This window comes from Limulus polyphemus, unplaced genomic scaffold (genome assembly GCF_000517525.1).
Source record: "Limulus polyphemus unplaced genomic scaffold, Limulus_polyphemus-2.1.2 Scaffold143, whole genome shotgun sequence".
NCBI lineage: Eukaryota > Metazoa > Arthropoda > Merostomata > Xiphosura > Limulidae > Limulus > Limulus polyphemus.
Window position 1 is genome coordinate 747,173 of NW_013665753.1, and position 19,214 is coordinate 766,386.

Consider the following 19,214-nt stretch of genomic DNA (forward strand, 5'->3'; position numbering starts at 1 on the left):
ATGATCTCCTTTCGAAAAGACGTCTGCATAATTTGCCAAAAGTTCTTTTGCCTGAAGAGCCTGTGATGATGCCAAATGGACTATGCTCTTCTTATATAGGTCAATTAAATGTTCTGGAAGTGTATGTCCTTTCTTTATAGTTGTATTTCTTTCTTTAACATTGACTGGCATTCTTAACTCTGGCAATTTAGACTCAGACTGGCACACATCCAACAATACCCCTTCCTTAAGTGTCTGCTCACATTTAGAGAAATTGGCCACTGTTATAGGTACTACTTGATGACCTGCCATAAGTGACCTTCCTATCTTCAAAACCGCTGGCCTGGATGGGTCTTCCACTGCTTCCACAAACATTGGGCTTCCTTGGGGATGTTCTTTTATCCTACCTCAAATTCACTGGTAAGAATAAATAGGCTCTTACACGTATGAACATGATTAGCCTAGCTCTATCCCCCCCCAGTCATCTCTCCTCAAATATTAAAATTTCAATCGTAAATATGTATCTAATATTATGTTGAATTTGCTTTAATGAAAATTTAATATATTTTTATGAATGTGATACCTATTCACATTATGATATTGATGTATGAAATATACTATAAACAAAATGCAATATTGTACTTTATAATGTCTCAAAAGAAAAAATCCACTTCCAGGTATCGAAGCACGCGGAATATAACACATTGATTGACTTGACTTAAATATCATTTTACATAATAAGTATTATAATGTAAGCCTTACTCTTTTCCCCTAGTCTATTTTATGGTAGACAGCATAATTAAATTTTAGAGGATAGGCCTACTGTTTGCATTTTCACACACAACATTCTAATTCTGTATACATTTCTTTTGTGTGTGAGGTCAAATATATGATGTATTTGTAGATGTATAGTTAATGATCCATAACTAAATATAACTATATTCTAATTTGAATGTTAACTCAAACTTACCAAAAACTGTCAAGTCTGCGTAAAATTTATTCGTGTAATGTATATGTTAAGGATAAAATTACCATTTCTTCTAGCAGACGATAGACACGTATATCAACGAAAAATTGTCGTTTTGCGCACCTTCACGTGAGGGAAGTGTGACCTGCGCAGTGAAAGCGGCGGATAAGTAAGCAAACATAGATATTTTGATATATATATATATATATTTATATATATACACATACACTTTCTTACCATAAGTCATGGGACACGGGTATTTTTGAATAAAACATGTCTATATTCCAAGAAATTAATAGCATGTTGGCACTCCTTTGGCTTTAATGACTGCTTCTATGCGTTGTGCAAAACTCTCTACTAATTTCTGGTAGAAAGCTGGTGGTATTGTGCTCCACTCATCCTTTAAAGCATTAGTAGGCTCCACTACTGAAGAGGGCCGTCTTCGCTTTGTCTTATTTCTGTGTTCCCGTTCATCCCAAATATGTTCTATCGGGTTGAGGTCGGAGCTCTGTGCTGGACAATTCAGTGTTCCGATGTGATTCTCTTCAAACCATACGTTCACAATCCTTGCTTTGTGAAATATAGCGTTATAATATTGGAAGGTGTAACGGCCGGTACCATAAAATTACAACAATGTAAGACACACAGAATTGTTCAGAACATCAATGTAGGACTCAGCATTCATGCACTGCAACCAGTGGACCTAGTCCATACACAAGAAGCACCCCCAGACCAAGATACCGCCACCTCCAAACTTTATTGTTGGGACAACACACTCAGGTAATAAGTGTTCTCCAAGCATAATCCATACCCAAACACGTCCATCAGACTGGAAGGGCGTGTAGCGTGACTCGACACTCCACAGGACCGATTTCCATTGATCCACTGTCCAGGTTCGGAGTGCCTTGCCCTATGCCAATCGTTGGTGTGCATTTGTTTTTGTTATCAACAGCTTGTAGGCTGTAGCTATTCTGTGAAAATTCATGGCATGAAGCTCTCGATGTGTCGTGGAAACACTTATAGGATTGCCTGTGGCCGCTCGCATCTCCAAACACAGATTCTCTAGGATCTGACGGCGAGATGAGGTAACCAGCATTCTCAAGGCGTGTCGGCTCCTGTCAATCAGTATTTTGCGCCTACCTGGTCGTTTATTGGGCTCATTGTCACCTGTGGACTTTCATTTCTTCAGCATGTTGCCAATTGCCGACCCGGGAATGTTTAATTGTTACACAATAGCACGTACATACATTTTTCATAAATGACATTCAACTATCCTTCCACCTGTGAAGCTCTGTTAGCTTTTTCATTGTGTCCATCGTTCGGCGTACAAGTTCGAAAAGACTTCCGAGTGAACCGCTGATCACCCTTATAGGCCAAACTATTTGCACATTTCGTCGTCACACCCATTTTATTGCAATCAGAGGTGTGTCCCATGACTTTTGGTAGGATAATGTATATACAAACTACACTATTTCTAAACATTGTTCTTATTACGTAACAGTTAGCCTGTAAACGACTGCAGGAGGGTAGTGGGAAGCTTACTTAATAAATTTTAAACGTTGAGATTAAAACGCAAATGCTTTGCTTTTATAACACATTATACCGGCAGATATAATCAAATGTTCACTGACACCTAAAGTGTGTAAGTAGGAGACATGATTGTTTTTTTTACACACTGTACAACCAGATATAACTCAAATGATCACTGACATCTAAAGTGTGTAAGTAGGAGACGTGATTGCTTTGTTTTTTTACACATAGTACAACCATATACAACTCACATAATAACTGACACATATAGTGTGTAAGTAGGAGACGTGATTGCTTTGTTTTACACATAGTACAACCATATACAACTCACATAATAACTGACATCTAAAGTGTGTAAGTAGGAGACATGATTGTTTATTTTTACACACTGTACAACCAGATATAACTCAAATGATCACTGACATCTAAAGTGTGTAAGTAGGAGACGTGATTGCCTTGTATTTTATACATTGTACAACCAGATACAACTCACATAATAACTGACACATACATTGTGTAAGTAGGAGGCAGGGGGAACCGGGCCTGAGCTCAGGGTGAAGGCCCAAGTCCGGACCTTAATTTTCGATTTTTCTTAATTATAGGAAAATCACAAATACACAGCTATGTAGCTGCCAAACAAATAAAGTAGAAATGCATTTTAAACAGCGGTAAAGTGAGTGTTAATTACATTTTTCGTTACATCAAAGCCTTGTATATTCGGTTGTTAGAACAACTTGGTTTTGGCTATATAGCAGGCGTTTAAACTACTGAATAAACGAGTTGTTTTTGTTTCTTGCACATATATTATTATTCAGTAACATAAAACAACATATGGTGAATATATATATGAAATGAATGAGTTAAATAGATGTACTCTAATCAAGCTGAACACGTGTTTTGTTTTCACGAGTGACAAGCACGAGATGTTTTGTTCAAATGAAAAAAAAATGGTGTTTAGAAGGCCAAGTGGGTCAATGTACACTCGCTTGACTGAGAGAGAATTCTTGACTGCAGCACCGGTAGGAGATAAATATATAAATGACAACTTTGTGATTTTGAAAATATAATACAGGGGTCTATTGAGAATCCAACCTTATTTTATGAGCATAACAAACACAGCATTTAAGATATTTTAATACATTCAATTTCGCTCACTTTGGTAGAAGTAGGAAATGTATCAAACACGATTTAGTCATTTTATAAACATAACCAATAAGGAAGAGAATTTGGCAACGAAATGCTTGGATGATGATACAAAACAGTATTGAATTGTATATTAAATTAATGACAATTTTAGAACCTGTATATCTCACGGTCTTGAAGTAACAGTTTCTATCAATATTATCAAGCACAGCTTGTAAGGTGATTACTGCAAGTCCGTATAACAACTCTTAGCGTGGGTTGGTTATCAGTGTGGATTCAAACTCTAGCTGACTGTAATCCTTCGCACTTGTTACCGAGATTTACTTAAGTTGTAATTTCAGACTTTCTACAACAACGTGGGATTCGATAAACGACGAGTAAATTATTTTTTAAGCTTTCATAATTTACCGATTCAACTTAAATCTCTGATATTTCGATTATAAAAACTTTACATTGGAAATCTTTTTTCAAAACTAATCTGATTAAATAGCTGCAGTAACTTTAATCAAATTAAGGATTACTCTGTTAATCGTAAAAGGTTGTATCAATTTAAATATCCAATTATTTTGATAAATTTATTAATACCTGGAGATTGAAAAACATTTTATAGAAACACAGAACAGACACTATATATCCATCATTCACCCACCTACCTACTTGTCTATCTGTTTACTAAAAAACTTTGTCCCTTCCATGTTATATTTTATTCCGGTTTTATCTAGCTGTTTACACATTAATACTGAGTGAGTAAAATCGATACTAATGTCATTAAAGTCGGTTGTTCTCAGGGGTTATGTGGAGCATCACGGTGCGTTCGACAAGCCGATAGTTATCCATTTTAAACAGTTTAAAGAACAGCTCTACACGGAAAATTCGTCTAGAACATTCAGGAAATATTTCAGTTTAACATATTAAATAATATTTGTTTTTAAAGACGACCCATGCACAAATAAAATATTTTGTTTTCGAACATATTTAGCCGCGGCATAACGGCTCATAGAATGGGTTCATGTTTTTTGTTTTTATCAAGTACAAACTTTTAACTCATAGCTCCACCATATCTTGTCCGATTTGAGATCTAATTACATTTTTGGACTCGGGAAGTCAAACCCTTTCGAAGAATTTCAAGCGCTGCGGCTATTGAGGATTCTCTCTTTTTTCATTAAACTTGATTATATTAGAGCCGTACATCCATCGTCACTAAATTATTATATACCCTTTCGTATGGAAATCTCTAACACCTCCACATTTATAATTCTATAGTATCAGACTGTTTTTTTATCGAGAAATTAAAATATATGCGAGTTTATCTTTGATTTTTTTCTTTACAAAATAAAATTATCATTACTAATTTCCAGTATAGAAATCATCTTCTAAGCTTACCAATAATTACATCAATAATCTTCTTTTTCTGCATATGTTTTAGAATCTACTTTTATAGCCACGATGACCGTGATCTCAAAGCTTGACTTTCTTTTTAAAATAATGGAAACAAACGTCGTGACAACTATCACACATTTAACTTGTGAACCTACCCTTCGAAACATTTCTGTTATATTACAGTTTTTTTTTCTTCTCTGCTCAGCATCGAATCTGAAACCTCACACATTAGGCAAATTTGTTTGTTTGTTTGTAGTTAACCACAAAGCTACACAATGGGCTATTTGTGCTGTGACCACCACGGTTATCGAAACCCGGTTTTTAGGTTATAAGTCCACAAACTTATCGCTGTGCCACTGTGGGGAGGGGCATTAGACAAACACTCTACCAACAGAGATAAAGGGTTAGCCCACTGGCCATCCCTAGTAAGGTACTTTTTAACAATTCAAACTACCACATTCATTCTTTCTCACAAACAAGGACTGTCCTCAGCCCAGAGTCGTGGGACGACCACTAGTTATGATACAATTTGGAGTATTCCTTTTCTTTTTCCTGGAGTCGAAACCGAGACCTGGCATGCCAGGCGAGTTCTCAACCAACTGGCCTGAAGAGTTAACTTATTAGATTAGTAAATGCTAGCAAGGCATGTTCTAAGATTTCACACTACCACAACAGATACATTTAGGGTTGATGTACACTTTCTTTATAATTTTGCTATCCAATTTTTTCGAAAACTATATGCTATAATTTAGATCGCTTGGAGTCTACTTATCTCCGTTTTATTTCTTTTGTTATTATTGGATTTTAGTGTAAAAGACAAATTCTTTACGCAAATAATGATAGCATGTAAGGTGACTAGATTCGATGCTGATAAAGTTCAGATTTAGTGTTGTCAGAGATTAAATAGTCGACCATAAATATCAAAGTGAACATAAAAATTATGTTTGAAGTGATGATAGTAGTAACAAAGTTCGCAAAAACATTTGACTAAAAATGAAACAAACTAAATGCGTCTTATTATTTATTGTGATTAGTTACTTGCTTGTTACGTCTCTGTTCTGATGAGCGTACAAGGTTACTTCACCTTCTGATTTTTGCAGGTTTATTTCAAACAAAAGAATGAACGATAAATGAAGGAAAATCTGCGTAAAACTTAAAGTTTTCTTGATACAAAACTGGAGATACTTATATAAGTTTGTGGAATGGTGTTTCTTTTTTTTATGGTTTTAAGCTTTTCGATAGATGGCGATTTATACAGTCGCCTCTATATTAAAACTTAACCATTTGATGTATAAATAAATTGTAGCAAAACATCAACTGGGTATTGTATATGCATAAACACTCTGATGACTAAGTAAGCTATCCATTCCGTGCGGATCCTTTAAAAAAACGTACATTAGACTTTATGTGATGATATTATGAGTCTTAAAGGTTCTGACAACATAGAACTTAGGTATGAAATCCCAAATGCGGAAATCCCAAGTGTGGTAGCGGATCTCATTTCTAAAGAGCTCTACAGATTCGTTTTAACTTTTCGTTTGATCTTTTAAATCACTAACCAAAGATATTATTGAGACTAATAATACACGCCACCTAGGACATCGTTTAGAAACCTACTGTAAACCAATATGAGAAGTAGCGTTAATGTACTTATAATATAAAAAAGTTCATTTATTAAAAGCAGTATATTTACATAGACCCCCCCCCCCCCCCACGTTATTGCTAAAGCCAGCCATGGGGCATTTTTCTGAATGGTAGAAAATTTCCTTCTAAGGTCAAACGTATTCTGATAACTTTAAGTTATTACACAATGAGTTATTACTTAAAATATTTGAAACACATCGAACACTATACAGTTTATGAAAGATAAACTAGTTTTCATTAGGAATTTGTTGCTAGATATTAACTTTTTAAATTCACAATATTATACATATACATATATATATATATATATATATATATATAATTAGTTGCAGACAGACTCTTAAACAGCCCCAATCTCCCAGGGTTTTTAGATACTTAATCCAGAATTTCATTTTCACAACTCAAAAAGTGTTCGAGAAGTTTGTTTCGAAAAGTAGCAGACGCTTCAAAATTATTTTCTAAACAGTAAACATTATCATGTCAGTATTAAATGTAAAATACAGAACTTCTTTGTATTTCTTTACAACAAATATCATTCAGACGTTTCCTTATTACCCTCTCCCTTCCTATTTTTACTACGTTAGTGAAATTAATCTTGTATCATGCCATGTTTAATGGAATAGTTGGAAAAAAATAATTTCGCAAAGAGTAACACAGGGAAGGATTTGTGTCGAAAACAATAGCGTCTAGCTTTTTCGAACAAAAAAAAGGTTGATTTATCTAAGTTAAACTCTGTTCTTTTGAAAAATTATATATTTTAACAGTTATTACTTTTCCATTTTAATGTCTCTTTGAGCTATTGTAGTTCTTGCTTAAATATTTTTATTATGTGTCATTCCTTGTTATTTTTTGTTTTACTGTAACGTAAGGCGTGTGACTTAACGTTGAACGTTTATTATCCGATTTTATCTCACTGAAAATTTGGAAAAATATGGCGTTTAGATCTTTTCACTAATAGTCAAAGTTTCTCAGCATTCTGAAAAATGTCAACAAATAAGCTTGCAACCATTGGCAACAGGGTTATATAATAACTGCAATGGGCCATCAGAAACTGATACGACAGTAATATACGCTTGCGCATAGACTCCCGCGGATTTAGTAAATATAATGTTTCAGGTTTTTCGGAATACTTCCGACAGACGTCAACGCGCGACGGTGGTGTCAGAGAGTAGAATCTTTAATAAGAGACATTGTTGCTTTACAACTTGAGAATTCGCTATACAGGTTTACTGTATCCTATATAGCTATGACACACTTTTGGTTAGCCTTAGCTGCTATTACTATTAATATTGTTCAGTCTGTAGGGACACAGAGGATCAGACTACAAAACATTCAGTTAGAATATCAACCTTCGGTACCACTCTCTGAGCATTACCAAAGGAAATGTAATCGAGAACCTTCAGGATATAATAAACCCAAAACCCCCGGAGACAACGGATTTCAAATAAAGGTATCAGGAGAACCTCAGAAGTATGTTCCAGGAGAAGTTTATACAAGTAAGTAAACCATACAAAATGTTGAGAATTGTAAAATATTATTCATGAAATAATTTTCTAACACATTTACATACGAGTATAGTTGTATATCTCATAAATATTTTTCTTATAGAATGTAAATATTTAAATACCTTTTAACTATTATCGAAGAATGGTAAATTTATCCCTAAAAATATTCAAATACAAAATCACTTAACAAGTTCTATGCACCAATTTTTTTCCTATTAATACAGATGTTGTTAAACTTTAAAAAATGTGCATCTTGTTAAAATCTATTATTTATCAGATCGTATTTTGAATTATTTGTAAAAGTTGATGTAGAATTATTACACTGAAGAATAAAATGTTTATTTTAGGAAATATTGTTGAAAGGTGTGAACGTAATTTTTATATCAACACACATTGTTTGGTCAAGAAGCGTAAATATCGCGTGCTTTTCCAGCCAAGTTACGTGGAAAACAAAACAATAGGGACATTACTTTACAGTCAACATTAGCATTGAAACATAACTTATTTCCAACATCAAACATAATTTCGATCTTCGAAAATGTTATCTTTTAACTTAATTGAAAATCGAGAAATGGAAAGATAAAGAAAGTTTATCAAATATTTGGTAATTATTTTAAAATTGAAAATAACCACCGTAGTATCGGCTAAGCTCTTACTTCCGTATTTTGTAAAGGTCGTTTATTACGTAAGAAGGTCTTCAACATTTTTTAGTTATTTCCATTTAAAAGATATCATGAACAAATGTAATGTTATTGCACAGCTAAAATAATAACATCTATGCATCAAGAAGCTTCGGCTAAAAGCAGTTTTGATATGATGCACAACTCTGACGGTTGTTAGTTTCCCCAGTGGGTCAGCAGTAATTTTACGGACTTACAACGCTAAAATCCAGGATTCGAAAGCCCATTGTGTAGCTTTGCACTGAAACAGGCAAAACATAATCCATAACATTTAATTTAAATATAAGCCTCAAGCTTGTACTATGAAAGCTTCAGAGATAAACTCGAATACCTTACTTCCTTTGGAGAACAGAGTAAAGAAGATCAAATTTAAAGATAAAAGCTTATTGTTTGTGCAACTCAAGAAAAAACCCGGTTTAATGTATTACTTGTTTAATAGATTGCTGAGCATCTTTTTTATTTATCTTTAATTTGTTAGCATTACAATTCTATTGTAGCAAGTGTGAGGCATTAGTATAGATCATCAAACTCTAGAAAAAAAGTAACTTCTTCTGCGGAGGATGGAGAGTTTTTATTTTTTTTAGTTTGACGATGTAATTTAAATAAACTTAGTTAACTTTGTGTCTGTTTTTTTTCCAATTCAAATTAATTTTGATAAATTTCAAGTTTTTATCGAGAACTTCTTCCAAACCGTTTTGCTTGTTAAACGACTTTTATTAGCGAATGACAGTGAGGTAAGACGGTCCCCTTCGGTAAAATGGCCACTTTTTCTACGTCATTTTTTACGTTTTGACATCTAGAGTTTACTCCCTAGTGGTACAGCAGTATACTTGCGGACTTACGACGCTAGAAGCCGAATTTTTATATCCAGGTGGGCAGAGCACAGATAGTCCATTGTGTAGCTTTGTGCTTAAATACAAACAAACAAAACACGAAACCCTCTAGAGTGAATTATGTTTAAATATTGTTTATGTGATCCCAGTTACAAACACAATAACGGACAGACGCGAATGTGGCTGATCAAAGCCGACTTCAGTATTTTCTTTTGAACAGCTTTTTTTTTTATGAATTTTTATGGTACAGATAAGATGTTTCAGGGAAATCCACTTCGTAGATTTCAAACATTGAGGAACTATAGACAGTCGTAAGCTTCGTAAAAGGAACCCTGTTGAATTTCGCATATTTTTTAAGCCTGCGATTACTTTACGAGTTGAAGCTTAGGTATGACGCCCTCCCCTGCGATAATGCACGACTTACGCATGGCGCAAGGCTTCGCCGATCCCTGTCAGGAGCATTTAAACGACGACTTAAATATAATTACTAAAGGCAGGCATTTATTTTAAATTGCAGTTGTTATGAGTTGAATGGGCGCCATTTTACCCCATCTTGGGTGTCTGTTTTATCCAACCTTATAGGTAGAACGCCTCCCCCCTCCAATCACAAGAAGTGACTTTTTCTCTCTCTATATATATATGTATTTGTAGAGAGAGAGAGAGAGAAAACGAATATATTACATACACATTTATATACACATATATATAAAGGTCTATGCCCATTCTTTGTTTTAACCAGAAATTACGTCTATAATAAAAAAGAGAGTTTATTTTAGAACTTTTAATTTTTTCATGTCATTCACTTTAATTAATGGAAACCGTATTTAAAGTTAAAGTGGCCTTCTTACTCCATTTTCTGCTATACTTTTTTTTTAATCAAAAGTCTTTATATCTCGTAACGTTAAAATTGAAGGTGCGTGGATTGTTCTTGTGGTACAACTTTGGATTTCAGGCTTGCAAGCTGTGTTCGAATCTAAGGGACATCATAATATATTCCCAGCATTTTAAGTTGCGAGTGCGTTTTAAAAGTGAGGGTCAATTCCTTAGCGTGGATGATGAGTGGTTGGACGCTGCTGACTGGTTGCCCCTTCTGGTCAGTAATTCAAAATTGGAAAAGGCAGCAGATAGCCTTAGTATCTTTACCATAAAAATACGAATGCAAACATATAAACTCAAACGTTAATGAAGGAAATCGGACGACTATATAAAGGTAATAAAGATTTGGTGGAGCAAACTTTGGTGCAGATTTTATTGATAAACAATGATAATTTTGTAAAGCTTATGTACCCTAATATATATCATAAAGCTAAAAAAAGTGCTTCATTATGTTTACTTCAAAGCTTTGTTTAAAATCTCTGAGCGTCCTTGAAGTAAGAAGGATAGTTGAATATTGTATCTCGACCCTCTGACTTGCTGTTTTAGCTTTAAGCAGTTTGTTAATTTACTGTCTGTGAGATAAATCGAAAGAAAAACTCATTTATTTGCGATGATGAGATTGAATTATATATATAATATCCAGTGTTTATGTATATCGCGGAATAACACACATATTTGCGTTTTCTACTTGTTTGTTAAATGTAATTCCTTCCATTGTATCAAGAGATCTACGTACCACTACGATACGAACTACAGATTAAACGAAAACAATCTATCGTTCTTATTAACTTTTTGAGTGACTTGATTATAAAAAGTGACTCTAAGCGAAGTTATGAATTTAATATTATAAACAGTATACTACAAGTTTTATATGAGAAACGCATTTTCTACATTATCATCATCAATTTTACTTTTACAAAGTGCTTAGTTTCTAGAAATAAAAAAGTTACTGGATCCATGTTGATGTGTGGGAAAATATTTTGTGTTTTGAACGATAACAATTTAATTTTGTTGAAGCTACAATTTGAGATGAGGTTGGAGAGTGATAATGTAGTTGACTACTGAGTCAAATAATCAATTCAGAATGTTCCGGATCTCATATTCAGAGAAGTTCGGCTCAAATTAAGCTCTGCTTTTCATACTTATTGGCCCGGCATGGCCAGGTGGTTAGGACGCTCGACTCGCAATCTGCGGGTCGCGGGTTCGCATCCCCATCCCACCAAACATGCTCGCCCTTTCAGCCGTGGGGGCGTTATAATGTGACGGTCAATCCCACTATTCGTTGGTAAAAGAGTAGCCCAAGAGTTGGCGGTGGGTGGTGATCACTAGCTGCCTTCCCTCTAGTCTTACGCTGCTAAATTAGGGACGGCTAGCGCAGATAGCCCTCGTGTAGCTTTGCGCGAAATTCAAAAAACAAACAAACAAACAAAAACAAACATACTTATTGTGTGGAAACCCATTATGGTGATACAATAGTAAACCGGACAACAGCGATTTATGGGAAGTAGTTTATGTTTAAAACATACTGCATGTTTCAACATAACGTTATTTTTCCTTCTTAAGAAAGAAGCAGACGACAAATGTCTGTTGAAACCTATGGTACGTTCTACATAAAATAATTTTCATTACGATTATAAATCGCTGTTGATGAATTTAAAATTTAGTAGATGCATTTTACATGCAATTCAAGATCAAATGAAAATTCAAGATCAAAGGAAAATAAAGATTGTCAATAAAGGTGTGTTGTTAAAGGACGAACGTGTCGGCAATAACACGAAAGGATTGCATACGGAGCACATGAATAGGTTTCTACTGTAAAAACAGAAGAATGCGACGATATAATAAGGCTTTCATTGCGCGTTTTTTAACTGGTATGCAAGGTTGATACTTCAAGCATGCAGGTTTCCAAAATGTACTGTCTTTGCATCCTAATGATCTCGTTTCTTGTATAAAACATTGTCTTTGATGTATTTGGAAAGCAACACCCAGGAATATGAGAAGAACGATTCATGATTTCATTCTTAGATTAACTCGTGCGGAGCAGATTTAATGAGACTTGTGCAGAACTTTAAACTTCCAGACCAAAAGCAATTTTAAATATCCTACATTTTAACCAATTCACATAGTACACGTAATTTCAACATGAGCAAGGAATGCAGTAAGCACGCGGAAAAAGCACATAAGACTTTTTGAGAATACAAATAGCGTCACAAGCAGTAATTTCTTTTTCGCTTATATTACATTAGTATAATAGAATGAATGACGTAGATATTCATGGAATTTCTTTATAAAATAAAATAAATCCGAAAGTGTTATATTTGACAATGTCTGTTCTCTGATGCAATTCTGAAATACCACTAATTATTTTTTCCAACAAAAATACACGAGAGAGGGAACAAAAACAAGACACTAATTGTTTCGTCGTTTTAAAGCAATTGTTTGGTTCCAATCTATAACACGTCAGCTGATACTGATATTTCAAAAGTGTATCAGATGTAACACAAGTAATCCAAAAGATATTACGGATGAATGAAAGCGGGGAGAGCGCTTTCTTGAGTTATGTAGTTGCCAGAAAAGTTTTGAAATAGTGTGGTTACATTCAGTTATTCGCTTAGCTAAGTTAACTTCATGATGCCTTTCCACCATCTATTTTAAGTCAAGCTCTTTTTTTTGACAGCTAAAGTAAATTATATGTAGGCCCCCATTTGATCAACGATAACTTTATGGACTTACAATACTAAAATCCGGTGTTCAATTCCCTGCGGTGGGCAGCATGCAGATAGCCCATTTTGTAGCTTTGCACTAGAAAATAACAAGAAGTTATGTGTGAAATAACTTTGTTAGGGATATGCGTTTGAAAATAAAGTATGTGAAATAAAATCCCAGATTAAAACAAAACAAACAAAAGACATACGTACAATGCTGCCTTTACTAGGACATCACATATGATCAAGAATTAAATGAAGTACAAAAAAAAAAAAAGAAACCCGACAACTAGAGCACTTTAGGAAGATAAACCTCTCTTCTTCATGGGTACACTAGGAACCAATTATATTACTCGTACTTCTGTGATATACTTCTACCCCGAGGACTACCAACAATGTATTCAAATATAAGTCTGTGTACAAGTTTCGCTATGAAAGCGAACTTTTCAAATTCAGACTCTGGTAGATTAGGGCCAAATATATTTTATGCTCAAAGTTAGCAACTACAAATAATTATTTATTTACAGAAATGCGTAAAAACATGAAACGTATACAGTATTAGAAATAATGCGGTCTTACTAATCCCAGCAGTAGAGTGATAAATTCACTCACATTTCTTAGGATAGAAATGCCAGATGACGAACACTTGAGGCAAAATTTTATATTTCACTAGGAGATGTACGAAAACTCTGAATAGGTTAGGTAAATCTAGCATACTGTTAATAATAAAAGTGGTTGAGATAGAAAACCCACCCTTCAAAAGTGATGTTAAGTACCGCAGAATATGCTCTTGACGTGGCAGAGATCTGGCCAATGACCTAGCTGTAAGTACAGGTATGAATGTGTCCTCCAGGACAGTAAGATATATACATTAGCATGATTTAGCCTCGTTGGATGCGTATCAGACGTCAAACAATGAGATGAGAAATGCTGGAGGAGGGCGCTGTTCATAGATAAACTCAAAGTGCCTGGCAACAATCATCGATAGTTTGTTCGCTGACAGAGGGGTGAACAGTATAATGTTTAATGTACAACACCTACACTGAAAAATTCTGGGTGATGTATGTAAGAGTGAGCTATATCTCAATCAATGGTGTTGGTATCTACATAAATTTAATGGCACTTTGACTGTTGGCAGGTGCAATATCTTACCTTAATGTCATTCCCTCAAGAACAAGATCTTTTGGGCAGGGATTCATCTTTTAGTAAGACAGTATCCCGAAACATGCAGCAACTACAACTAAATGATCCCTGGAAGAAAAAAGAAAGGCCAGGTAACATTCAGAACTATGGTGTGGCTTGCACAAAGTTCCTATGTGAATATTATCAAGCTGAAAAGGCTTTTATAAAAACCAGGAAGATGAAACGGCAATGAAACAACTAGGCTGAATTCTGAGTAGTGCTACATGGCATTTGGAACAATATTTTACAATCAGAAACTTTCTCTTTTAGGTGAAGGTAGTGTAAATGTCAGATTTTAGTATTCGGCATGAAGACCAAAATGCTGTCCACAAAGTTATACACATGTAATTCCCGTTCCTACAAACTAGCTTAATCCTTTCTTTCTGTAGCTCATCCAAACAGAATATGACATTCCATTCCTTTATTTCTGAGAACTTAAGAGTGAAAGTAAGGGATAAGCCTATCTTTGGTTTGTTTGTTGTTAACCACAAAGCTACACAATGAACTATTTGCGATAAGCACTTCACGACTATAGAAACCCAATTTTTAGCGTCACCGTGGGATAATCCGCTGCAACCCGACGAACATATTATGAATAGAAACATTAGGCTGTAAGTAGAAAAGTCACCCAATGATATGTAGGTGTAAGTGGATTATTCAAACTAAACCAGATTTAAAGTATTTATTTTTCTATTATTAAAATTATTTACAAAAATGAAACTTGGTGTAGGATAGCACACTACCAACATGTTTTCAATTTTGTTAAAATGCTTATTTTTCACTACATTCCAATTTTAATGAATAGTATTGTGAAACTAAAGATATAATTACTTGTACGAATAGTGTGTGTATATACACACATATATCTATCTCTGTTTTTATGTAATATGAAGTGTAATAAAATTCTAAAACCTAATACACAAACACTACATAGAGCTAAAATGTTCCGACGAAGACTAGTAAACTTTTGAATCTAGTAAATGATACAGCTACGTATACTATGCGATACACGTGCTGATTATAATACAGACTATCTGTTCGTTTAATGAGCATTAAGTGTACAAGCACGAAACACTGATCACGTTTTAAATTTAAAACGAACCATTTCAGTAATGGACTGTATTATGTAATGAGCTGTAGATGAACGAATTCTGGTCAAAATGTGAAATAGAAAACAAAACTTACCAATTTATTGTTTGTGGTGATTCTTATTTACCTGTACGGTCAAGGTTTAAACATTTGTATTTCGTCAGCACGCATGTATATATAATCTTTTTCTCCACTATTTTATTCTTTGTTTGGAAATAATAAAATCTGAGTTAAGTTACAAGAAATATGAACCTTCTCTTTAGTTTTATATGAATTTTTAATGACCTACTTAACGAACAAAGAATATAGACTAATCCTCAGCTTCTCACCTTGGAAGCATTTTAATTAATCTTGTTTTTTCCCACTTTTAAAGTGACACAGCAAACGACAATCTTTCTCATGACATGCATGCTATGTCATGTACGAAAATATACATCATGTACATGAACTACCCGTAACATGAGTTACTCCATATAATGTAACTAACATTTAACTGTAAGTCCATAAATATTGCTGGATTATATTCATTTATAACTCTAGTCTGTACGAAACGACTTGTAAGGGGTCCACGTATATTTTACCCCAAAACTGTAAGATCTTACTAGGATATTTACAGTTAGAAATAGCATTAAGTCACTTAACGTATGAATGATTATAACTTAATCGTTATACATTCCATTTCTGTAATAAATTATTATAACTTATTTCTAGCAGTATCTAATGTTACTCTATGTATAATAGCTAAATCATTGTTGTGTTACTATTAGAGCATCATTAAACAGAAGAGGTAGAGCTCGCACAAGATCTGCATTTACGTTATATACGAATAAAACCTGTAATTTCAACTTACAAACCAACTAATAAGTACATCGCAATTTAGTTGATTACATTATCAAAATATGCATTTCTCATTGATTTGAATTTGCAAAACTATCAAATTAAATTTACATAACTGAGTTCCATTTATATATTATTTGTATTGATTTGTTGTGAAAATTTTAAGGTTTGTTTGTATATAATCCAAATGTCAATGCCACTGGAAATACCGTATACTGCGAAATACTATATGTGCATGCAATTGCATTAATTATTTTTAATATTTATACTGATCGCATGCACTACACTTGATCAGTTAAAGGCATCATGTTTGGATTTATTTAATGTATTTATCTCCTAAACACTGTCTAGTTTCTAATCTGTATAGATTTAAAAAATGTTTTTACTGTCTATAAGTACAACGCTAAAAACCGGGTTTCGATTCTCCGGGTGGGCACAGCACAGATAGCCCATTGTGCAGCTTTGCGCTTAACTACAAACAAACAAGATTACTTCTATGACAAAAATTTGCAGAAAATTGAAGTTAAGACAAAGCCAACCTAGCATGCTTATCAAGGGAAGTCAAGAAGGATGAACACGAAGTTACAGCATATAGCTAAATTAGAAAGGTGAAACAGGTGAAATGTTAAAATGTCACAAGCTATTTAAGACAGGACAGATTACAGGGTAAGAAAGATCAATCGGGTAAAATAGTCGCTATTCTTTGTCACGCCAATGTGTTGCGTACGACGCTAGTAAATACATCCGGAACTTGGGTGTTCAACATAAAACAATACCTCTTTAAGTCGATCGAAAGCACTGTCGGAACATGATAAACGTTTGCTTTGGGTTGTGAATGTACAATAAATTTATTGTAAACAATGTGGCCACACGTGAATACGTACTAACTTTGGGGTCTGTACAGAGTGCTCTCCAGGAAAGATAGTGCTTTTGAAGATAAGTGTAATTTTTTAGAGTAATGAAAGCCATTTTAACATTATTAAGGGATGAGAAAAAATAGTAGAGTTGACTGGATACCAGGTCTCGGATATAAAGTTTCAAAAATAAATAAATAAATAAAGGAAAAACCGATTGGATTCAGATATTTTCAGATAAGAAAATAGATGTAGTTATACGTACCGAAAACGAGCAGGAGACATGTATTATCACATTATGATTAATATTAAACTAGTTACTCAGCCATTGTTTTTTGAAAATTTAATAGGGAAGTACACACATACTCGTCTGGACTTAACTGTGTAGTCCACGACTACAAACCATACTTATAGGAACGTCACCATGATCATTCATGGCTCTCTTTCACACCATTTCGCACAAATATTTCCGTCTGGACGTTACCAAGGTGACTATAACCATATTTGTAGGAACGCCATCATGATCATTCATGGCTCTCTTTCACACCATTTCGCACACATATTTCCGTCTGGACGTTACCAAGATGACTATAACCATATCTGTAGGAACGCCACCATGATCACTCACGGAATCTTGTTTGTAGTGCTAGCTCTGATTTAATTAAAACAAGACTATAAAAAACATTGAAATAATAGAAAATTAATTTCTATTTAACTATCCAGTAATGTGGGTACTCAATAACCGCGTTATATTTTTGAGGATTGAGCCCATTATTATAGAATGGTACCTGTCCTAGCAGATGTAATACTTAAAAAATTACATCTAAATGTAGTTAGTGTTTTGTAAGTTAATCTTATACTAGTGGTGTCACAATGTTTAGCTACATATGTTATAGAGTATACAAGTTCATGTATAATCCGTTTCGTACCAATATGAAGGATACACTTTTAAATAACATGTATTTTACTATAAATGTTAATAAGTTTCTAACATGTAACTCATTTTATTACACATTTTTGGAGTTTCCTTGAGCAATTTGATATAAATAATTAAGGTTGATTTTAAGGCGTAAGTCCCGACATATAATATATATCAACTAATTACTAGCTTTGACATTAGATAATAAACGACAACACAAATGAGAGGAACATCTACTAGGTCTGTCTGTTACATATAACAACTGTTTTCTGTACTAAATTATGAATGTTTTATTTAAGAATAACACAGGAAACAGTAAATGTCCGAAATACTGTTTGTTTTCTCCCTTTTATGTACACTGTTGGCATTTTCTTTATGTGGGTAACTATACTAGGTTAGATTCTGGTTAGAACTTTTCCCATGATTCGTTGCGCGTCAGACGCGAGTTGAGTCTGCGTGTGATTATAGGTTAGATAATACAAATGGTGAAACCAATGGTGTAGGAAGGAGTTGTAAAATGTGGGTGCTTGGATAGACATGCAGATTTTACAGTGAGACTTTACAGTTGCAATATAAGTCAAATATGTAAAAGTGGGGGTGCTGTATCTCCCCTTGCACCCCCCCGGTTCCGACGCCTGTAGGTGAAACATTGTAGTTATAAGCGATGTAATAGCGAATCTCATTATTTTCATAAAGATCATATGAAAAATGTACATTTCATACCGTTTGTAAAGCCCAAGAGCACTAAAGAAAAATGCAACAGCTGAATCAACGCTTGTGGACGTAAGCATTTATACTAAAAAAGTAACAAAAAAACACGCTGTACCTGCAACTGAAAATCCAGACCCTATAATGTTATGGCATTCAGAAAACAAGATGAACCCAAATATATTTTTAATCTTTATTTGATTAATTAAACAGTCAATAAAGGGTCTAGTTATGTTATATGGTTACAGTCGTGTTAAATTAAAAGAAGTTTAGATAAAAATGTGAGGTTAGTAGTAACTTGGTAGTTGAGTTTTCTATTTGCCTTGGAACACGGCCACACGTTCTTGTTATTTGACGCTGTAAAAGGTTACAAGTAAAGCCGC

The 19,214-nt window shown here is 34.2% G+C and overlaps 1 protein-coding gene across 5 annotated transcripts in view; it reads left to right on the forward strand.

The window, feature by feature from the left end:
• Positions 1 to 7,789: 7,789 nt before the first annotated feature.
• The window catches only part of LOC106474907 (spondin-1-like), an 81,208-nt gene continuing 69,783 nt past the window's right edge, over positions 7,790 to 19,214 (forward strand). For all 5 annotated transcript variants that reach the window (XM_022380169.1, XM_022380176.1, XM_022380178.1 and 2 more), the window contains exon 1: positions 7,790 to 8,139. In XM_022380169.1, the coding sequence (XP_022235877.1) occupies positions 7,890 to 8,139 (250 nt within the window). In that variant the 5' untranslated portion in view covers positions 7,790 to 7,889. The remainder of the gene's footprint in view (positions 8,140 to 19,214) is intronic.